This window comes from Echiichthys vipera (genome assembly GCF_963691815.1).
Source record: "Echiichthys vipera genome assembly, chromosome: 18".
NCBI classification, from domain to species: domain Eukaryota; kingdom Metazoa; phylum Chordata; class Actinopteri; order Perciformes; family Trachinidae; genus Echiichthys; species Echiichthys vipera.
Genome location: NC_139843.1, coordinates 20,752,556 through 20,776,890, shown reverse-complemented (window position 1 = coordinate 20,776,890; position 24,335 = coordinate 20,752,556). Strand labels below are relative to the sequence as shown.

Here is a 24,335-nt window from a genome sequence, read left to right as displayed (position 1 = left end):
AGAATCTTAATCCTATTGCTCTCTCCTCCTCTTGACTAAAAACATTGACCCTAACTTTCCCTGCTGACTTGTTGCATTTGTTTTGCTTATTCTCTTCTCCCTCCTCTTATGCTGCACATATGTAGTGGATATTTGGGCTGTGGGCTGCATTATGGCAGAAATGGTTCGCCACAAAATCCTTTTTCCAGGAAGGGATTGTATCCTTGAGCTGCTTGCAGCAGTGTCTGGCATTTCTTCTTAAACAAAACATAGCACACAAGCGTCTTCCGTCCCTCCAAAGCCATCGCTTTCCATCACATGGCTGGCACATGGCTATTCCTCAGATTTGCCTGACACCTCAACTTGCAACCATCCACCTGCTGTTCCTAAAGAAACACGACTGCCTCCTCACTCACCACAGCAGCAGCACTGTTGCTTCAAGCACCATGACAGTCACATGACAATCCTGAAATAGAATTTAATAATTTGCTCTTCCATAGCCGCAAACTAAGGTGCATAAAACACCCACTGCCTGTCCTCAAACTGCTTCCCATATGTCTTTGTTGATGCAATAGCAGCAGTCACACAGAAAGATGAACGGGTAGGTTTTGCTCCACAAAAGAACACTCAGGGGGGTATTCACAAAAATGAATTGCAGCTGCTGATAGCACCATGACTTGCGCATCATTTGGAACTACTATCAGTTTTGCAGCGGAGGGCAGCTTGCCCTTTTTTGCGTCAGCCTGCAATTTATCCATGTAGTATAAATGTTGCAGTGATGTCAGGATTTTTAATCCCTGCACCCACCAGGCTGAAAGCTAACCCACAAAAACATGCATTAATCAACAACCCGACCTGACCCCCAAACCACCAACTTTGTGCATTATGGTAACACAATTATCAGGAGTAAGAACAGACAAGCACTGCCCAAGGTGGACAAGCTGCTCGATTCTGGCAAAAATCCTAACCAGGATTATTTTGGTCAATATTGAGATTATGGCTATTTAACTCTATCACTCATTAACTTCATGCATTGATTGAACTTTAGCCTTTTGACAGTGGATTTCCTTAAACTTTAAATATAATTCAACTGACAAACAAACAAAAAAAAGTAATATAATAAAAAAAAATATATTATGAATGAAGGCACACTGCTGTAAAGGAAAGGGTGCGCTGGATTTATAGAAAGAGACTGCTTTGTCACTTTTTGACCCGCTTGCCTATATTTTCTATTACGTTTACCCAAACCCAGAACCCAATCGACAAGGTGCAGAGGCATCCCTTAAAACTTCAGGCAAGGAATTTAAACGTGGCAGATATAACTGGTATTTGTGCCAGAGTGTGCCAGTACTGTTGTTGTTTTCAAACCTTCACATGCAAACCTTCAGACTGTAAAATAATATGGCATGATAGGAAGTTCAGAACCCTCCTTATACATTTTCTAATATGCTAATCATTTCTCTCCAACTGTGTTCGACTGTAAGCGTCGATCATTGTCAATTGGACTATTTTTGAAACAAGACTCATTTGCATAGAAAGGGGTGACTTTGGTGCCAGATTTCTGCATATTACCTGATTTAAATACATGCAAATAGCACAGGAGCTGAGGCGCACAGTTAGGGGTGCATTTCACCCTTTGCCGGTACTTTGGGAGTTTCCTTTGTGTCTTATTTGTGCCGGTTTAGCAATCTTTTTGTGAATTCACCCCTCAATAAATGAATGTTCTGTTGCAGAAGTAGTTGAGACTAGGAATCTGCAGTGTGTCACACACGTGGAACAAAAAAGAAAAATGATCATGTCTGGCCTTATAGATCAGAATGTTCCAGTTTAACACATACAACATATGAATTGCAATGAGGATACTAAGTGTTCAAATGCATTTTAGCAAAAAAAAAAATTAAATGTTTTTTTTCAGAAGACCTTGACAGTCAGTGTCTCACTTTAAAAGCTTATGATTCACTGTTGCCAAACTGATGCTGAACAAATGTTCTTTGATTAGTTCTTCCAGTGCAATGAATAGAGGTTGTGTTATCCAAAGACCTGTGGGACACTGAGCAGGTTTGAGAGTGCACCCAACTGCATGCTATTCATTTTTGTCATGTATCACACACATCACTTGGCACCACATCATGTTTTTTCCCCCTTTTTTCAGTGTTTTTATGTTATAATTGTTTTTTTTGTTTGTTTTCAGTCCTGCATGCTAATTTGGCGGTTGTCATTTCATTTTTCAGTTGATGTCTGGTCTGTTGGCTGCATCATGGCTGAAATGGTCCGGGGTAGTGTGTTGTTTCCAGGCACTGATCGTATCCTTAAATTGAACCTCCAACCAGACCCCAAAATGCGGTCTTGTCTCTCATCTTTTTTGTCTGACATCTTGTTCATATCTTTTCACACAATGGGGGGGGGGGGGGGGGGGCATTTAATGATTTAATGACACATCCTATTCAGTGTGGACATTAATTTCTTTCAGTGACTGTTGAGTTGAAGAGGAATAGACCTTTTTCATGGCATTTGAGAGCATATCAACACACATGCACAAGCTCAAGGTCAGGGTTAATTAATAAAGCCTGTGGCTGTAATCATTTGTCCAAATATTTGTCATAAAAAAGGTCTATTTCTGCATTTTTATCTTTTTCTTTGTACATGAACGAATCAGGACTGTTCAAAACAAGTGAAAATTTATATTAGAAAATATGAGCTTTTATTTATTTGCACAATAGAAAACAGCAAGATGTGTACTTAAGATTAAAAAAGTATTATAAGCATCAAGAATCAAGAAAAAACATTAAACAAAATAATGTATAATAAAATGCACATTATGTTTAACATTATACAGAAATAATATTCAAATAGAATCTAAGAAGCATTGTCTTTGGAACATTTAATTAATAACCTGAGTAAGAACCGTAGTCTTCTAACAATGACAGAAAGCCAGTTTCTGTTCGTCTGTTGCCATTTTTGTTCCCATGCATCGCTTCGACTTTTTCTTTGTGTCAGCAGCTCCATAGGAATTGCAAAGGGGACTTAACGGCAGCTTTGTCTGGTTGATGAGGAGAGTCTGAGAGTCTCTTACAATATTTCCTATTATTATTATTATTATTATTATTATTATTATTATTATTATTATTGTCAGTTACTGTTATTCAGTTGAAGCCAAACTTAGCATAAATAAAAAGGTCACCATGGTAGTTGATAGTTGAATGTGTTTTTGCATCTAGACTAGGGCTGCAGCTATTATTTATTTTACTAATCAAGTAGTCTACCAATTATTCCATCGATTAATCGAGTAATCTGATAAGAAATACTTTTGCTTTATTAAAGAGTAAATATACAAAAGAGAAACTAAGACGGCTCTCGTAAAATGAACATATAACTGGTTTCCTTTGTAGAAAACCCAACATTTTCACTGCTTAAATTGCATACAATAATATTATCTGGCAAAAACTAAACCCATTTAGTGCATTACAGCAATTCAAGCAATATACAAGTGCCATATACAAGTCTGTCGCTTCTGACTTTAGGTGAGCGGCGCTCTGTGTTTACCGTATCATGTGAATGTGCTGTCCGGCTGCAGCTAGGCGGAGCCGATTGAAATTTGTCAAAGTATTGTTACCTTGTGACAGGTCACTCCTTGTAGACTGGATGTTTATGTCGATGTGAACTTTCTGCTGGGATATCTGAAGCGTTGACATTGTGCTATTGTGGTATGCTAGTTGGGTTTTACATAAGTGCCCACCATAGCGACTTCCTGGTTGATCCATTACTGAAGTGCCAGTAATGGTTTAACGGCAATTGCATTTTGCCTAGTGTCCACTATGGGTCTGTTTCACAATAGAGCTATTTCTAATTGACCCCTATGTGAAATAGGCCGTTTTCACAGCCCAATTAAAACTATTTAAAGCCTGGTACAAAACAACATTTGAGTCTGTATGCTTAGGTCATATCTCCATGACAACACTGAGGGTGGTGATTTTTTAAAATGTATTTACCATGCTAGTTTTTATTTTATTAGAGGTTAAAGTTTATGAATAATTAGGACCCCGCCTCTTGAGTGGCAGCTATAACCACTGGCCCTCACTTCTCCTCGGAGGTATACGTCTCCTTCCCCCCAACGTCACATACATGCCCTTTTTTGGTAAGAGGAAATGAGGCGAAGTCAAAGTCTGAGAAGAGGGCGGCTCCCCTAGGAGAGGACGATAGGATCCAATTTCATATACTGTAATCTATAAAGAAATCCAGATCAAAGTAATTAATGATATGGTACTGACATTTTAAAATTATAACCACATCTCTAATGATAAAACCACACAGAACTATACAACCTTTACAATTTTTATTCCACAAACACCTCCATTAAGTAAAACAATGAGAAAGCAATGATTTGGGAGCTAAGTCTGGGGACAGAATTCTTCTTTTGGCCATGTGTTTGTATATGTCAATGACCTCGTTATGCTCAATTGGGATATTCCTTTCAATTGATAGCAGTAAGAAGAGCCTTTTTTCCCCAGTTTCTGAGCTGGGTTGTGATCAACTTCACTTAAGAGAACAATTGCTCTACTGAAGCAGTTGTCACCAGGATTGAAGCACATGTTTTTAGAAGCAGAGTCTTACCTTCACAATGCTGGATGGAACAGCATATGATTTGTGGAATACCTTGAGATCGGTGACAACAGTTTCTCCCTTCACATCATAATATCGGCAGACACAGATAGGACAACTGGCATTTGTCATGCCTTTCTAATAACTTGGGATGGTAATACGGTTTCAGTGAATTAACCCAGATGGTGTGTCATCCATCCCCTTGAATCTCAGGTGTAGCTCCTGGGAGAGTGTACCGAGAAAGGTAAAGAACATCGTTCTCCGGTAGTGCTGCTCCAAGTCTTGGGCTTGGTAGTCCTCTGTAGCAGATTGGGTGTTGTATTTGTACTTTTGAGGTACCTTTCTGTGTCGGGCTTGTCCAGGTATTTAATCTGGAACCTCAATTCCTGCTGCCTCTGCATTCCTTATTGCATTTGAAAAAATGGACCTCGAACTCCTCATCCTTCCTCATTGCTTTTACGCTCTGTATAACTCCCTCCACAATGGTGTATGATGTTGTCAAATCAAGGTCTTTCCTCTGCAGTGAAGCAGATGTGATGGGAGTCTTATTGAAGATGGGTGTAGTATCTCCGTGCATATAATTAATTCAAAATATATGCTACGCAGGAGCATTGGGGCATTACCTGCTGCAGCGTCTGGTGGATCACTGTCAGCCATGTTCCGAAGCAGCTTAGCGGCGGCATTAAGGACCTACTTCAGGGACCTCTGAGCATCTTCTCTGCATGCCCAACTTTTGTCAGAGAGCCTTTCCATTTAGAGACCCTTTGGTCAGGTTACGTGGACTGTTGTGTTTTGTAGATCCGGCAACAATTGTGTATAGACTTTCAACCGAGACCAGGTTGAGACAGTGGACATGGCAGTGCACGTATACTCTAAAGCTTTGTCAGTACGGCTCCGTATTCGAGACTGCAGACCCTTGGAGCTCCATTGTAACCTTGGCCCCTGACATCTTCCAATTTCAGTCCATTCTCCTCAAGGAGTGTCATTATAACGTTATCCAATTCTTTTCCTGTTGTAACTGTCACATTGCAAACTTTCCATCTGATGGACTAAGCGAACATCAAAGGAAACATCTGTGTTCTCATCGAAGAGAATGGAGAATAACTTTGACACATGCATTTTTATTTGAGAATGACTCTTTTGACATAGTTGACAAAGGCCTTGATAATGTCATCAGTGTCTTATAGGTCAACAGCGACATCTGTTTTGTTTTTTTCTGTTGAGACTTGATATGGTTTATGTCATCAAGGTGCCTTTTGAGGGTAGAATCATATTTCGCAAGTAGCTGAACAAGTTCAAGGAAATTTCCCTTGTTCAAAGATGTTCTACTTTCATCATGACCCCTGAACGCCCCATCTTGCCGCACGAGATAGAGTGTGATGTCTACCAGCCTAGTTATTAATTCCCTGTTTCGTTGTCGCTCCTGTTCTTCTTTGGCTCCATCTTCCATGTTGCCCTCCTGAAAGCTTCTTCCAGTGGTCTTTGTCTGAAGTTGCTCCACCGTAACCGTGTTTACCACACATGCTTCTGTTTGTTCATGTTCCTTTTTTTCCAACTGTTAACTCGCACAGTTCTCCAACTTGATTTATTCTCATACTTTTCCTCTTTCAAGAAAAAGGGTTCAACTCAAACAAAACAGATAATTTCCCACAGAACTCCCTGTGGAATGAACGCCCATCTGTCTCTGGGTAACTTACAGCCGGTTGACAAGGTCCAATAGAGCAACCGAACTCAACAAATCTCCCAGAGTGGTGGTCAATGCTGTGCTTTTGAACATGAGCTGGACAAATTGTACTGACGACAGAAGAGCAGTAATCATGTTATTTGATGCTGTGTCCACTGAATCATGTCTCTCCCCATTATCATTCCAATCCTCGCTGGCCTCAACATCTTCATCATTTTCATCATCATCTCTCTCTGGTATCCTCATCATCACCATTTCCTTCTCTAATGTCTTCATCTTCATTATCCTTTATCTGCCTTGCATCTCTTGGCTCTCTGATATCTCTGTATTCACTGTCTGTGCCGTCACCATCATCATCATTTCTCTCCCTAGCATCATCTGCATCTTCCGTCCTTAACATCTTCATCATTGTCATCATCATCATCGTCATTATCATTTCCCTCTCTTATATCTTCATTTTCCACTATCTGCCTTGTGTCTCCTGGCTCTCTGATACCTCTGTATGTTATTGTATGTGCTTTCTTTATCTAAGGTGGAGCAAATAACAATATCTGTATAAAAATAACTGAATATAGTTGAACTGTATATGTCTTACAAAAGAGTATGTTATGAGTATGTACACCACTACTACAACCCCCTTGCCTCAATTGGAATTGACCCCCCCTCAGGGTCACGCAAAAATGCAATGGTTCGTCAATTTAAATGTAAGTCAAATATTTCCGTCCAAAATGAGCGTTCTTGGCAGTGTTACAGATAAGCTTGCATATGCACCGGACACTCTTCCACACTTTGTCGTGTTATAGACTCAATTGAAACATTTATTAAATTCATGTTTTTTAAAGGGTCTCTTATTTGCATAGAAATCCATTGGTTGGCTGAGTAGGGCATAAACAATTAACTTGAGTTACTCGATTACAAAAATGTATCGAGGCAAAATCTCTGCCTCAATGATTTCTTTAATTCCTATCTTGCGCGTTATGCACACCACTACATCCGGAAAAAAGGCAGAGGATCATTTCACACTTTTTCACACAGCCAAAAAGATGCAATGTGTCCACTGCCAACTAGAACTTTTATACCACGACAGCACGACCTTGATGATTCAGCGTCTGAGCCGAAAGCAGCCCGTTGTTAACGCCACTTGACTGTGCGCCGCTGTTCCGGTTTAAGGAGGGCAGTTGCCATAGTAACGGACAAACAGGAAGAGAAAGCATAGCTGTCCTCCTGAATGCCTCTATGTTTAGTTTTTCATGAATGTTAAACATAACGTTACTTACCTGATCAGTCTTTATAGTTTTAAGTAAATGTGTCAGTGGCTTTGCTTGTTTTTACGGTAAACAGGAAGAGAGCGACTCGCTCTTCCGGATAATATATTCATCAGTTCAAAGATGTTACTCAGAATGACACCCCCTAACTCTGGGATGGTCGCTCCTTTTGTCCAAACCCAGCCCAGTGCTTTTCTTAACGCTACAATCTTAAGATATCGACCAGTGGAATAAGGTGATCGAGCAACTGGGGACGCCTTCTCAGGAGTTCCTGATGAAGCTCAATCAGTCGGTGAGGACCTACGTGGAGAACAGGCCACGGTATGCTGGCTACAGCTTCGAGAAGCTCTTCCCTGATGTCCTGTTCCCTGCAGACTCTGAACACAACAAACTGAAAGGTAAAGTTTCTCTCTTAAAGTGTAATTCTGGCGCAAAATCATCCCATGGTCTTTTTTTTGCCACTTCCATGCATCAAATAAGCTATCAAGACAGTTTTTTTCGTGTAACAACTATTAACGAAAAAGAACATGCTACGGGAGAGTTGCTTACAGCCGGACATGGCTACTCTTTTAACCTCTAATACTGCTCATAATAACACCGAACCTCTGCAGTAGTCGATTCAAGTTGATTACCGAATGCAATCCAAAGGAAGGAGCCCAGTGGAGCTTCATTTTATGTGTAAGGACTCTTATCATGCACAAAAAAACTTGTCTCTATGGCTTATTTGATGTATATAAGTGCCGATGATTTTGTGCCGAAATAACACTTAAATGTCCATGAAATATTCTTGTGAAGGCTAACTGAAAGCACAAGAAAATTGGTGTAAGGTCGTAAATGAAGTGCCTGCTAAGACTTCCTCAGTTCCAGTTGCAGCAATTGTCCAGCCTGAAGGGGAATCATTTTGTAAAATGTGAATTGCTGTTTTATCACATCCCAGAAGGTGTGAGGAATAATGAGGCAATCAGTATTTCTAGAGAGTTTTATGCTAAAATAGCCTTCAGTTTCATGGCTTGAAATTTGAACAAAAGGCTTTTAAAAGCTGGATCTTTTTTTGCTAATTTAGAATATATCATGGGTGCCATTTCTGTAATTGAAGGATTAATATAATGGTCCCAGGGTGGCTCAAGGAGTATGCGTCCAATCACTTGCAAAGCAGAAAGATTAACTTTTCCCCCATAAGCATCGGTGTGTGTTGAACTTGTTTTTGCAGCTTCACAAACATCTGAGCTAAACACCAGAGCCTAAGTGACGAATCAATTTTCAGTGGCCATCTTAGATTAAGCACCTCTCACAGGAGTTGACAGTTCAGAACCGAGTTGTTTACTTGCAACGAGGAATTCACCTTAAGCGCCTCCCCATGTGTAAATGGAGAGGACGCGACAGGAACGGAGCTGTCGCAAGATGAAGCAAGAAGACTTTTTCTGTCCTCATTAGTTTACAGAGAAAGAAATATGTGACAGCGGCGTATTCCCCAGCAGTTGTCTTGTTCAACTGCGTGTCTTGGATGTTCACATTTGGCTCTGAACGCTTTGGTAGCCCACGCTGGCAAGTCTTCCAGATAGAACTTGTGATAACCGAAGTGAAGGGAAACATCCACCTGTGTTAATGCATCTGATACCAGAATGAGAAATGCCGCCAGTACTGCCTAAGATTCTGGAGACGCACCAAGAAACAAGTCTATGCAGATCTGATAGCACCTAGTTTAATCCTATAAATCTATTTTAAAGTCATTTATTCATTATTTTTCTATTCCAACGTCCTGTTTGAACACAATGTGGATCACATTAGCAAGACTCTCAAATGTAAAATGTGTCCGAATGAAAATCTGGTTGGTTCAAAGTTGACCATTTTCCTCTTTTTCTGACACAACTTCTTTTCAGCGAGCCAAGCCCGAGACCTGCTATCAAAGATGCTGGTAATAGACGCGTCAAAGCGGATCTCTGTGGACGAGGCTCTGCAGCACCCTTATATCAACGTGTGGTACGACCCGACTGAAGTGGAGGCAGTAAGTACTGGATAGTTATTCTGATTATTTAAGCATCTGAATACTCAAATTATAAAATTAGATACCATTTTTTTAAATTTATTATAGCGCCAGTCTAGGTGCTCTTTAAATACTGTGAAAGTATCAATCCACAGAGAAATGCACATGTGTATTCAGAAAATGTGTCTTTAAATGAGCCGTCAGGACTTCTGTACATTTTAATTTAATTTTTATTTAGTTTTTTGTGTCCTGCACACAAAGTGCCCAACCCTCATGTGTTTAAAAGACACTATCACATAATACATTACATTAAAAATACAGATTATTATACAGCTCGATCTTTGAACAAGATATTCCTCCTTCTTTCCCAGGCTTTACCAAGAAACTTTGCATCAACTCCAGTTTTTCATATTCATCTTACCAAAAGATATTAGCATTAATGGAATACATTTTAGTAAAGGATACATTCCTCAAACCATCATAAACTGGGCAATAAAACATAACAACATATCACCCTGGTCACACATGAAACAGAGCCTGTCCTCCTCTGGGGGATGATTGAACCTGTCTCCTGAATTCCACAATAAGGGAATGCCCCACATATTACTCTTTTAAAGCTCAACTCAAAAAGTGGCTTAAATCAAATCAAAAGTGCGACCACTGACTCAACTGTATCATATTGCACATTACATTTCATTTCATTGTTTTATCCTGTGTGGGTCTGGTGTCTTCCTGAGTATGTAATGTATTGTGCGGTCAGTCTTGTCTCTTCTATTTGTATTTTATTTATTTATTTAGTAGTATTTTTATTTTTTCTATTCTTTTTTTATCAGGGACTACGGATGCAAATTAGCATTTTTGCTATAATCCGGCACTTTTACAGTGATACGTTGTATCGTTGTTCATTAATGGCACTGTCCCTAACAATTAAAGTATTGATTGATTGATTGATTTGATTGGTCTCCAGAGCTAGTGGGAGCATCCTGAGAGAACTGTGCACACAGCGATCCTTGGGCTTTTATTTACATTATAATTTACATAGGGCTCTAAACTGTAACACTCTTTTATTAAACAATACAGTATGTTCTTCATTTGGCTTGTCCCATATGTCAACTGACCATTTATCTTTAAACCTATGAAACATGTTGCTCCTTATCTCTTCAATGTTACAAAGTCTTTTTTTTTTTTTAAAACACAAGACAAAGCAAACATATAAAACAAACACAGATGTGATAACACAACTATATTATATAAAGTTTGAAAGTGCTGCTACAGTGCTGTTACAGTCATCCCCTGACTGCAATGACAGAGACCACAGTTGTCTTAAAGAGCTTAAAACCGAGCGTTTCAGACAGAAGGTGAATGCAGGTATACTCAGACAGACGCTATGAGAAAAATGATATGTTTTTTTGAATATTTAAGCATGTAAACATGATCCAGTACAAACCAAAAATACAAGTATACACCTGACAATAAGCATCATATGGGACCTTTTAAGATATTTAAATAATCCATTTGTTCAAAATAAAATCTTGCATACAAGCACCATAAACTGTTCAATTTAATTTCCTCTTCTGTCTGAAAATGTTTGTGCTCCGCATGCAAAATGTGTTGTCTGCATGTGTTTGGTGACAATCCACCGCGCTCTCCTTGGAAACACAGTGATTGCAGACAGTGCAAATTGATTTTGCCTGTGATGAGGAGGATTGGGAGATGAGATGAATCGTTGCTTTCTTCCCTCCCCTCTCCTCTCTGTTATGAAAGGACTCATCAGAACTAACAGCGCAGCCTTGAAAAGTGCAGATATGTAACCAGATTTGTCACTGACAGTGTGTAAGTGCATCATATCTCCATTTGCCTCTGGGAGAGGACAGATTAGTCTATCCTTCGGGCTTTGAGGTAGTTTGTTCCAACTCTGTGCACGCTATATATTTGAAGTTAGTGGTATTTTCCTGGAAGAGGGTTGTGCAAAGCATGACAAATCAGCACTGAGTTGGTCTAATGTGAGAGAGGTTTAATGCAGCAGTTTTCTATCTTGTGCTGTCAGTTAGCTGAGTCTGTGGATTTTCACTTGCTCCTCATTCACCTGCTGTGGTGTTTAGGTAGAATGAACTCATGCACCAGCTCACAGTGGCAAATGACTGGAAACCTCAGGCCAGGCAGTTAAACATACTGAGGAACTGTCTGTCTGAATGAATGGCAGTCTGACTAATGTTTTGTGTCAGCAGGGTGGCCGAGTCGTTAGACTTGGATCACATGAGTTTGATCCCCATTAATAACCAGTGTGGATCAGTGTCTGTGCTCTGTTTAACACTGGAAATCACTCACCTGAGTGTGATGTTTGTGGAGTTGTCACTTTATGTTTAGAATGAGCATCTGCTGAGAAGACAGAAATACAAAAAATTTGTCATCTTCTTTTTTTTTTCCCAGCCACCACCCGCGATCACAGACAAGCAGCTGGATGAGAGAGAGCACACAGTGGAGGAGTGGAAAGGTAGGAAAGATCCTCTTCTCAGCCCGTGAAGTGTTTAATCTTCTTTCTCCAACAGATATGCATGTTTTCCTCTGCAGTCTGAATTTATAAATCCACTAATGTCTGATGCACAACCCGTATTTCACACTGGAAAGTAATGATACACATGCTCCTAGGTTGCTTTTGTTTTTGTTTTGTTTTTAATTTTGATTAGGCTTTAACTGCATCCAAATCTTTGTTCTAAAATCCAAATGTACTCTATAAAGAAGGGCTGGGCGATAATTCAGTATGGTCATTCATCGTCTTTATGTGTTGACTTGTTTTCACATCAAACTATTTGTGTGCATGCATGGAAACGTAGTCAGTGTATAGCTGGAACTATTTTTTCTTGTATAATTTCCCTTGAAACTTTGCACTAAAGTTCTTAAAAATAGAAAATACTGAGTACTTTTAATTCGTATAGACTATACAACAACAGGTTTTCATATGGATTATTTATTGAATTACCAGAAAGCATGCCATATTGTTATATTATTATCAAAATATCAGATGATATATATTGATAGAAGATTTATGGCCATACCCAGCCCTACTAGAGGACTGTAAAGGACAGGGGACCATCTCTTGATATTTGATGATTGATGGATTTTTTGGGCCAAATAAAAGGATCTGAAAAAATTTTCAAGATACTTTGCATCTTAGACATAGGCATAAAATGGAACTGGTTGCAATTATTAATGTATTTCAGTGGAACATATAGCAGAGTTTCATCAGCACAAGTAAAATTGACATTTTTAAATAATGTAAACGGAAAACGACAGCAGGCCTGTGAGTGACCCCTGGGTCACACCACAGGCAAGTGAGAAGGCTCAGTGCTGAGTAATAATGACAGCAGGAGATTCACACCTGGAGTGTGAGTTGTTGGTGATTATACACACACACACACACACACACACACACACACACACACACACACACCCTGCTGAAATTGAGAAATAGATTCTCATTCAAATTAGCCAAAGAACACTAGCTGACACGGTTATAGGAAACGATTGAAGAAGAAAATGGGGATGCGTCGTACAGAATTATACTTAATCATTCAGAAAAGCTGACCTACATGCAGCCTCCCTTTCTCACCTTCTCACTGTAGTGAACGATCGTGTCTTGTGTGTTGCAGAATTGATATACAAAGAAGTGTTGGACTGGGAAGAAAGGACAAAGAACGGTGTCATCAGGGGACAGCCAGCGTCCATAGGTTAGTGGAGTTTCTTGTATCTGTGTGAGAGATCGCATGCTTAACTAAACTTTTTCCTGTTATGTGTAAATGATCAAGATTATTCTATGCAGCACACTTGTACCCATAAACTCTATAACAAACTGCACCGGTACAGTTCTGCATAGCATGTGGTAATATTTTATCTTTTTTATTTTCCACTTTTTGTTTTATTTTGAGCTCATCTTTGTACTTAATGACAGTAATTCCTCCACTGGAATCCAAGTGAAACAGGATTATTATGCAGAATCAAGAAGGTTGCAATGTAATGTCATGTAATGTGGCATAAGCACTGTTCTTTTAATGTTGAATCAGTCTAATATATTTCCCAGTAAACTGTCTCTGATCCATGTATTGTCAAACCAGTCCTCAGAGCCGCTGACTGTTTTCATTTCATGACTTTTTTTTTTATCTATAAAACAATGCAGAGAAGCTGTTATCAAATGTTTTATATTTTCAATAGAATTCGTAATTTTTAGAAAAAATAAATGTCTAGTACACAAGGGTGTCACATGTTTGATTCTCAATCTAAAATCGATTCAAAGGAGCTTTCAATTTCAATAGTTGAAATCAAAAGCCGGATTGGCGATTGTCAAAGTTTTTTTTTTCTCTCTCCACCCCTGCATAGCTACACCCATCCAAAAAAACAACAACACATAGACAACACGGCATAGTTTACCGGCCAGTAGCATGCAGCCAAAGACACAGCTTAATGTTAGCTTACCAGGAGCCTGCAGCCGCACTTTTCCAGACACCAGGAGACGACGGAGAAACAACAGAACCGTTAAATCCTCCTGCTTCACTGAAAAAAACAACAACCAAAAAACAGCCTAACAAACGTATGATGCATTCAGGTACACCTCATAAATTTATGATGCATTCGGGTGTTGTAGAGTTCTCTTCTGCCATCTAGTGGCTCTTCTTTTTTGTTGTTTAGCAGTTTGCTACCAAAACAAGGCAAATAACAGTTTTCCGGGACATAGCCATCAATGCAGGAAAAAAAAAAGGATCGTGACACCCCTACTTTTATAATATAATATTACCATGAAGCAGCTCGGGTTCAGTGACATCAAAACAAGATCTTTATTTTTTATTTTTTTACCTATATCCACATTAACCAAAGCTCTCCTGCATCCCTGAAGTTTTATACTCCAAAGACATGCACGTTTGTTGGACTAGAGACCTCAAACTTCCCCTAAATAAAAGTGCAAATATAAGTTTACATGCAGAGAAAAGGGAGCACCATCTCAGTAGCATTTCCAAGCTTTAATTAACGAATCTACAATCATACAAATGAGCTTCAGAAGCCTGTGCCGCGTGTGCACCTTCAATGGTTGACCACAGGCCTTCTCTCGTCTCACAGCACAAGTGCAGCAGTGAGCGATGGCATCACCAGCACTACACCTTCACGTCCTCCACCGCCAACGACGTCTCCTCCATGCCCACCGACCCGACCCTGACCGACACCGACAGCAGCCTGGAGACGGCCAGCATCGCTGCCGCTGCCGCCGCTGCTACAGCCACGGCCGCCGGCACCCTGGGCTGCTGCTACCACAACCGGCCCCCTGGGCTGCTGCAGATGACTATCATCTACACCTCCTCCTGGTCCTGGGCTGGGCCTCACCCCCTGGTCACATCCAAGACCACTTGCCCGACACTGGCTCCTGGCCCCGCCCCCCCTGCATATCCCCCTCTCTGTGCTTGTCTTCAGTAGTGTAGCGATTAGCCAGCTAGCTGTTTGAGAAATATTTTGATTTCTGAAAGGACAGATCTTTTTTTCCTTTATGGTTATAGTCTTTTTTTTTTTTTTTTCTTAAATTAGGATTTCTTTTCATTTGAGTCCTAGCTGTAATTTATTGTGGCATTTCTTAATTTTTTTTTCAGAAACCTAAGATGATGATAAGAGAATTTTTATGATTTCACTACGTTCCGGTTTGTATTAACCGACAGTGAGAATTGAAAGAAATATCTGTAAAATGTTTTTAATGTGATCTATTTTTCTGTTGAACATCATTTGTTTCACCTGTAAGCTACTGCTTTTACAACTTGCCATATAAATGTAGATTGAGTTTGTACAGATTTTATGGTAGATGTAGTTTTATCTTCGATACAAGTTTGCAGTGAGCCATTGAAACATAATGAATTGACAAATGTACGGTCTTAGTACTCCCCTTATCCGTTTTATCTCGCGTCATAAGGATATCCTTTTAGGTGCATATCCATTGATTTAAACCGAGATCATTTAGATTTACTTGTAATTTTTTTTTTATTGTGAGTCACTACTACTTCCGACATTGTAAAATATAATGAAAGCTTTATAATTTACTCTCTTCCTGATCAGACATCATAGGATTTCTAAATGATTTTTACCCACCATACGATTCTAGTACCTTCTGCATTTAAGCTAAGGGATTGATCATGGCAGTGACGTCCTGCAAGATAACTTGGAGCTTTTTTGATGTCTGTCTTCTGTATTTTTAAGTGCTTTATAGTACCTCTTCTTGCAACAGGCTGTGTGAAATTATGGAACTGGAGTGGCGGTATTGCTTTGGAGGACTGCACGCACGGAGCTCTTTCACATTCTCCACTGGCTTGCTTTGACAGTGAGGTATTGCTAACAGTTCAGAGTGGGGTTTTTTTGTCGTGCTTTGGGAGGTTCAACAAGACTTAGATGAGTTGTGTGAGGTTGTAAAATGGGTGACGGTGTAAGTAGAATGTGCTTCAGTCAAGTAGGGAATCGTGATATTGAGAACGCTTGTGAACGTGGTAATATTGGGGGTCTTGGGGGGGAGGGGTTAGTTATTCTGCAGCCTGATGGGATAGTGTGAAAACACGACAGCTTCCTTATTACCAGATCCTGTTATTAGCAATATACTTTTGTGAATTTGGATTTTTTTCCTAAAAGTTCGCCAAACACTTTGCGTACCAGACTTGCCTGCAATTGTGAAAAAGAACCTAAAACTTAGCAGCACAAACAACCAGAGTCAAAAGAAACAAATAATTCTTAACATTATTCTTATGGTATGCAATAATATAGTGCTCTATTTGAGTGTTTTTTTTGATCCAGTTGAAAGGAAAAGTGCCTGTTGTTTGTCATTCATTCCTGAGTACGTGGGAGGAAGTGTATTCATTACGTGTAGGTTTTTAATGGTGTCTGGTTAACAACAGTAGTTTCCATAACAAATCAATAATGTATGATGGGGGTTGTAGTTCTCACAAATGTATTGTATATTTTTCTACTTGTTTTGATTTTGACCCTGGAGCGGGAGACTGCGGTGTCTTGCAGGGTAAGAAGGTGATGACGTATACGCTGAGATGCTTAAACATTTGTTTGAGCCATTTCAGAAGAAAAGGCAGTTTTATCAAGGTCCTTCATCAAAGTAAAAAGAAGTGTTTCTTTGCAGTGACAGCAACCGAAATATAGGTTTATCAGGTTTTTTGGCCTTTCTTTGAGTACTAATTTAATGTGATGATTGGAAGAGAGAGAGAAGAATGAATAGGGTGGAAATTTCAACTAGTGGATCAAACTGAACGAGGGAACTGCATTATTGTCAGTATTTTGTGATGGTTTATGATACGGTTTACTGATGGAATTGCAGATTGATGCTTTAGTTACAAACACATATCTGAGAGGCAGAGCCAAACAACCACAGTGTTTCTGGTTCGTTTTTAAATTTGAGGTAACATTTGTGGTACTAACTGAAAAACCATAGTTACTCAAGTTGAAACATACCATATCAGATGAAAGCTATCTGGGCAAGTTGATGATTTAAGATCATGAATCTTAAGTGAATAAAACAAAGGAGTCATGGACTCAATTTTTTCAATTTTAACCTTTTCTTCAATTTGCTCATTCTGCCTGCTTGAAATGTTTGCATAGCTAAACTTCTTATCTGCAAGAGGCAGAGTTGGGATGTGTTGTACTGTCATTGATCATGAGCCGGTGTTCTGGGTGTTGGCATATATATCCCTGTGCTAGAATTGTCTAAACGTGTAACACAGCAATGTGTCTAGAACCTGTCCTGGTCTTTAATAAGGAGGTTCTACTCAAAGCAAAGTTGCAAAAAAGGTTGTCTTTGGACTGTAGCATAATATAACGTGCGCTCTTTGCTGTGCTTGTTATTGTCTGCCAAATATGTAAGGAGAAACACAGACATAACCATTTATTTACCGGCATGATATTTGAAATACTGCCACACTATCCTTCTCTTTTTCAAGTTCTGGACTTGCACCAGCTATTCGTAAATCCATTACTACTCCGCATGTATGTGGGTGGCCTTCCTTAGTTCTTAGTAACAACTAGCTGGTTTCAAACTAATGATTTAGATAAATGGGTTGCACCATAAAAACTTCAGGAATGTCTTATCCAGTAAAAACCTTAGCAATGGGTAAATTGGTAGCTAGAAATCATCTGCTCGTGATCAATCAACTACGCACAATGGATGTTACTATAGCATCACTAGCGGTAATATAACCTATTTGAACTATTTATATATGCATACATAGAGAAGTGTGTGATTCATTCATAAAAATTAATTTTAGAATAAGTGAGAAATGTCTCAATATATTAGTACATTCAATTTTATTTGGTCATTCAGTCTAGCATTATTAGCATATTGATGTATAATTGATAAAAAAAAATTATAGTTTTGTGGGAAAAACTTTCCAGTTTACATTATTGTTAAACAGGATTTTATGGTCCTTGTTTTCTCACGCTCTGAAATCTAGTACAGGTAAATATAATGCCGAGCAATAGCTCTGTCACTGAGCTAGGCAATTGTTAACATTTCAAATATTAGCAAGCAAACGTTACCTTCGTCACTGAGCTTTGCAACGATTAACGTTTGATATATTAGAAAGAAAATGCTAGCGTTGTCACTAAGCTACGCAACAGTTAACGTTTAATAAAGAAGCAAGTTGGCGTTAGCTTTGTCACTGAGCTATGCAACAGTTCACATTTGATATATTAGCAAAAAAAAATGCTAGCGTTGTCACTAAGCTACGCAACAGTTAACATTTGATAAATAAGCAAGCCAGCGTTAGCTTTGTCACTGAGCTATGCAACGGTTAACATTTGATATATTAGCAAGAAAATGCTAGCGTTGTCACTAAGCTACGCAACAGTTAACATTTGATATATTAGCAAGCTTATGATAGCTTTGCAAGTTAGCTAGACTAGTTTACATTGGACTTATTAGCAAGCTAAAATTAGCTCTAATAAGAACTAGTTTATGTGGTGCAACCCATTTTAATTTTGTGATGCGTAAACCTTTACTTTGTAAACATTTATGTTAAAACTTGGCTACGAACAGCTGGTGCAACTTGCTCCAGCTCTTTTCAGTCCCCAGAATTTAAAAGGAAAGGTCTGGCTACTAAAGTGCAGTGGCAGCAACTGCTGAGCCGGATTAGTACAGTACAAAACAGAGTTCAATCTGCGGTCAGCTATTGTAGATTCCAACTGCATCAAATTAGATTTTCCAGTAGTAAATTTGCAGTAGTATTTTGGCAAACAATGAGTAAAAACTGCGACTTGAACAGTGTCACATCCGTAAGAAAGCAGCAAGAGCAGGGAGAAAATCAGTGGCGTGTATCCATTTGTCATATTAGCTAAAATAATCAATCAGAAAAAACACTTTGTTGTCTAAAGTGCTCTTAATTTCCTTAGCTCAACATCAGGGGCTTTAATTGGACTATTTTGTTATGTTTTCTTCTTGGGTTGTCGTTGCTTTTTTATAATTAATGCATCTCTCCAAACAATGTCATTCTGATTTAAGTCGGCTTTGATGAACTACCTCAAGCTGAATTTCTGCCAGTTCTTGCATATACTTAGTCGCCTGCAGAATTAGCTATCGAAGACGTGTGAATAACAGATTCCATTATTTATTTATTTGAAAGTGTACTATTTGTCAGTTTCAACAGACTTCTAGTTTTGTACATTATGTATACTTCACCTAGAAGTAAGAGAATTGTTATATGTATTTTTTGTTCTTTTGTTTTTTTTGTTTTTAAACTAAATGTGCAATACCTTCAGCAAACTGTGCTAGTAGTGTGTGATGGGCCTAGCCTTTGTTAGCTGTCTACTGAAGGTAAAGAAAATGTTTGGTACTGTCAATCCATGTTTTCCTTTTTTTATGGATAAGATCAATTTTTATTTCTGTGACTTGTTTAAAGTCATGATGTTACGTAATCAGTCTTACCTACCGGACAAATCTGTCGGCCTAGGTTTGATGCAGAGACGGGAAGTTCTTTGTCACAACGCGGCCGACAGGTTTTGACTTGGGATGTGGTAAGGACACTAATGTTAATAAACACAAAAAATGAGTAAATACCTACAAGAAATCATTATATGTATGGTGCTGGTTTGTAATGTTTGCTAGTGAATCCAGCCATGCAAGTAGTAGAATTCCTGGATCTGCGTGTCCCAAAGACCGCAACCAATGAAGAAGTGCACTACTAGAATACATGCACTGGGATCTGATGATGCCACATCTAAAAAAAAAAAAAACACAAAACATGTACTGCAAATAAAAGAAATACACTTTGGTTTATGGTTGTATGTCTTCTTTCCTCTATTGAAACATTTGTCGCCTTGCACGTAACAAAATCCAGTAAAGTTGAGTAGTACTTTGGTGGCACCAGCAACATCTGGGGCCAATTACACCAATTATGCCTGGTCTTAAGCTAGTGGTCGTAACTTGGCGTTCTAAGTCTGACCTAATAGTTATTCAAGTGGAAAACCATCTAGGTTTACTGTAGATCTGCCTCTTGCTAAAGCCAGATGAAAATCTTATGTTGTGTTCAGCTGCGTTTCACGCAAATTGGCGGCAATTGCATACAAAGTCAATGCAAAGACGCAAATTTGTGGCGGATGACAAACGGCACTGTGGTATCCCTGCGAGTTAGAATACAACTCAACGATCAAACCTGCACGAGTGATGTAACACGAAGCAAATTTTCATGGTTGGTCTGAACACATTATGCCTAGTCAAGAGCTGGCGTAAAGTCAAAATCTCAGAAGCCTGACAATGTTACACAAGAGCCACATTAGCTTTCCTGCTAAAGTCTCCCCTTTTATGTAGCTAACTTACAAACATGAACATGTCTTCACCTCAGCTTGTTTGAACAAGCGCCCAAACAAATGTTCACCAGTGTAAAGTGTATGTCGGTTATCAAGCTAGTTAGCTGCAGCAGCACCTTATAAACTTACCTTCCAATGTCGCTTCAGTCCATTCCGCTTGTGTTACCTCTGCCAACAACGCACTGTCCGTTCATGAGTTGTAAGCTACAACCAAGTGTATTTTTTTCTCTCCATTCACGTTACATGTGGAGATCCACCTGCCAGCTACTGTCAATCAAGCAAAATCACATCAAAAACTTAGGGGGCACTCACACTGTCCATCCGTACCATACACAAGCTCGTTTCGAGGCTAAAGTCTAGTTCGTTTGACCAGTGTGAGTGCGCTTGTCGGCCACAGCCCTTTTGGGAGTGGCGGGCTTTTGTAAAGCACGTTTGCACATGTACGAGCAAGAGCGTGCGCACGTGTACGAGCACGAGGACAAGGCCGACGGCGGTTCTGACGTCATTTCATGTGCGCCTGTTGGGACATAGAAAAAAGAAGGACGGACCATGCGCGGACATTTAAAACAATGGCGGCAAAAGGTTCACGTTGGTGTGATGCGGAGGTGGAGTGTTTACTGCAGGTAGGATGAAAATATTCAAAAACAGTTGACGCACAAAAACTCCGAGGTCTATGGAAAGATTTGTAAACAAAGCGACGCATCACGATGACGTCATCAATGCATGTGACTTGTTACGGCGTAATGACGTAAAGGCAGCAAGAAGCATTGGCGCGAGGCCCAGGTAGTGTGAGTTCAAACGGGCCTGGGCCACAGGGGGAGAGGTAAGGGGGGACAAGTACCCTAAAGCACGGGGCACAGTACGGATGGACAGTGTGAGTGCGCCCTTAAGTTTAAGTTTGGTTGGTGTAATTGTCGTAAAGTTCATTGCAAAGACCGACTTAGCACTTAGGACCAGGCTTAGTAAAGACCAGTGCAACTAGATACGAGTGATTAAATAAAGAGGTCCATTAAATTTGAATATTTAATTTTTTAATGGGATATAAATACTGTTAAAACAATGTACTTTGGCACTGTAGTTTAGAACAAAATGTGTATTGGTACACCACTGAATAAAAGCCCAGCTGCTTTTTTTAAGTGTAACTTTTGCTAAAAACTACAGTGCACAGCTCAGTGTGTTCAAGAAAGTCAGTTGTGTACTTGTGACCCAGTTTTAATGATTTCTGTATTCTTCTAGTGTGAAAAAAATCAAATAAATAGGCCCGGGGCTAAGTGCCACAGAGAAAGTTGGGAAGACGGCGGCATAATAACGACCTGAATGAATATGCCTGGTAAATAGAAATGCTGAAAACATCCAGTATTTGGGCAGAAGAGAGCTACATTTGATGGACCTTTTCAAAAGAATAGGTTTTGACAGTTAATTTTCAAATTTGGTAGTTGATGTAGTTTTGTCTTTTACAGTCACATCATAGTTCACTGATATTTAAAACAATTATATTTTTCTTGTCACCTTTATTCCCATACATGTCCATTCATTACAATAGTGTAAATCCATAATAAATAAGCACCATATATAATCAGCAGAGCAGAAAGAAACATTTAGTCTTAGTTATGAGACATACATAAAGGGAAATAAATGTCCCTGTAGGAATCAAAGAACCTGCAATAGATTTAGACCATCGTATGTGAACTGGAGGACGATTACCTTGTACACCTGTGCAATTAAAAAGGGTAAGGTAACAACATTGGCTTTCTGTTCTTTATAAAATATGAAAAAAGAAAAATACAGTCACATTGTCGAACCAAAAGTACACTTTCACTTGTAATTAAACTGTATGTCGTGCCCTTTGAGAATTCAGCATCACTTAAACCACTTCTGGACATTTGCAACAATGTAGCCACATGCAATTCTCACAAAAGAGATATCTGCAACTCTTCATTTTGGAAACATATAATTAAGTGTTCAATGGACCAGAGCCATAGAGCACATCACAGCTACCTGATGTGATATAGGTCTGTGTGATGCATCCCATAATACATCACATGTCCAGCATTACCAAGTCAAAGTAAGACGATTGGAGTCAGGGACGGGGGTTTAGGAACCGATGAACTGAACACCATCAGTGATTGTAATTCTTTTTTTCCCCTGGTAGTCATTTACATTTTTTTTTTTCATAGGGCTGGTTTCATCAACAACACATTACATTCACTACAAGGATACATTCTTAATTCAAAACTTCCATTCAATTCACAAGTCACTTTCACAAGAATTGGCACCTTCCAGGGAAATCAGGTTATTCATCTTCAGCAGTTTGTTGCCATATCAACAAAAAAAGCCATTGTGGCAGCCACTGTGTGTACTATCGGTGAATATATGCACTACATCTCTGGACAAGCAAGCAACACTACATTTTTTCCTATTTCAAAACTTCCCTGAAGGCACAACCAGGAAATTCCATTGTTTCTTTGAGGGCAGTGTTCAGCTTCATGTGCCAAAATCAACATGGCTTCCAGGCAGGCCATTCTGATCTTTAGTGAGCGAACAGATGAGGCAGTCCAGCTTTGGTATTTACTGTGTACTGTAAATAGCCTTCACCTACTGAGGCATGTGTCCTGTGTCCTAGGCAGCATGCACTAAGTGGAAAATGCTTGAATAATCATGTTCATTGTCCCTGTTGTATTATCTATTTCTTAAAGGTATATTGACATATGTGAGGATCGGAGTGAACCGAAGACTGAGGCTTTGCCATCAAATGGACATGGAAACCATGCAGATGGTGACGAGGTGTAGAGGCACTGGAAAGGCCTGAGGAAAAAGAAAGTACAGAGGCAACTATTGCAGACGTTCCCCCTATTACTGCTTCAGTTTTCCTCCAAAAGGAATCATTCTAAACCTGTGTTGCTATATACAAATTCTAAAGTTAAATATCCAGAAGCACAAATACAGGAGAGGAGGATGCAAGTGGAGGAACTTCTGCTAAAGCTACCACTGTACAGTTTCATGGTCAGTTCACTCAAATTACAAAAAAAAACAAACATATTTTCTCAATTACCCCTAGTGGTGTCTAGCCATGCGAAAAATTGAGGCTTTATTTACACAGGTTTTGAGATGCGGAGATATGAGATTTCTACCACCAACCTAAAAAAAGGAAGTATTTTCAATGTTGTTTCTCGTGCACACAGCTTTAAAAACTACACGTTCAACTACTTCAAAGCCTGGTCAAATACAAACAATTTGCATAGCTAGCTGGGCAAGTGAGAAAATACGTTAAGAAATATGTTTTCATTCGGTTGAACTGACCCTACAGTTAAAAAAAGGAGCCTGATATTTTATGAAAAATGTGTATTCATGGTATTGCTGAGAATTAGAAGAAAAGCTTGATACCACTCTCTAATGACTGTAGATATGAAGCTAGCAAGCAGCTGGTAAACCTAGCTTAACAAGAGAGAAAACAGTGGGACAAGTTAGCCTAGCACTACCCAAAGTAAAAAGAAAAAAAAAATTCTACACGTTTTTGTAAGTATCAAATAAACAAGATATAACATGTTAATTAGTTAGCTTTGGAGATGTTGGTTAGCAGATTTTCGGCTAGCTCTTTCCCCTTTTCTTTATCTACTGTATATTAAGCTATTGTTCCTTAAATTTGTCTGATTATTTCAGCGTCTGTCCTTACTGCCAGAAGTTCCAGAATTGCGCCGTCTCTCCAGTTAGATATTTCCCTTGCTGTCTCTGTGTAAATCACCCTACTTCTTCACTTTCGGATGTTTGTTTTCTTACGGTGTCGGCCTCAGCATGATAGAAACGTCATCCCCACTCTCACTTACTCTCTGTAAATACACCGGAGTGTGAGTGGCTGTATGCATATGGACTCACTTGAAAATGAAATGGTCTTTCTACTAGGAAGCTGGGATGGTAAACTGTTTGATGACCGGTCCAACTGATTCTGAAATTTGTGTTTCCACACAAACAGCCCGTCCGCCGCTGGGCAATGTCTATATGA

General features: G+C 39.4%; 1 protein-coding gene across 2 annotated transcripts in view; it reads left to right on the top strand.

Annotated features, from left to right (window-relative positions):
- The window catches only part of mapk8b (mitogen-activated protein kinase 8b), a 43,236-nt gene extending 23,463 nt beyond the window's left edge, over nucleotides 1–19,773 (top strand). Inside the window, exons 7-12 of one of the 2 annotated variants that reach the window (XM_083932312.1) lie at nucleotides 2,211–2,282; nucleotides 7,743–7,925; nucleotides 9,408–9,532; nucleotides 11,942–12,005; nucleotides 13,162–13,243; nucleotides 14,632–19,773. In XM_083932312.1, the coding sequence (XP_083788438.1) occupies nucleotides 2,211–2,282; nucleotides 7,743–7,925; nucleotides 9,408–9,532; nucleotides 11,942–12,005; nucleotides 13,162–13,243; nucleotides 14,632–14,971 (866 nt within the window). In that variant the 3' untranslated portion in view covers nucleotides 14,972–19,773. Of the gene's footprint in view, nucleotides 1–2,210; nucleotides 2,283–7,742; nucleotides 7,926–9,407; nucleotides 9,533–11,941; nucleotides 12,006–13,161; nucleotides 13,244–14,620 lie in introns of both variants that reach the window. The other variant, XM_083932311.1, reaches the window with a different exon arrangement.
- Nucleotides 19,774–24,335: the final 4,562 nt, after the last annotated feature.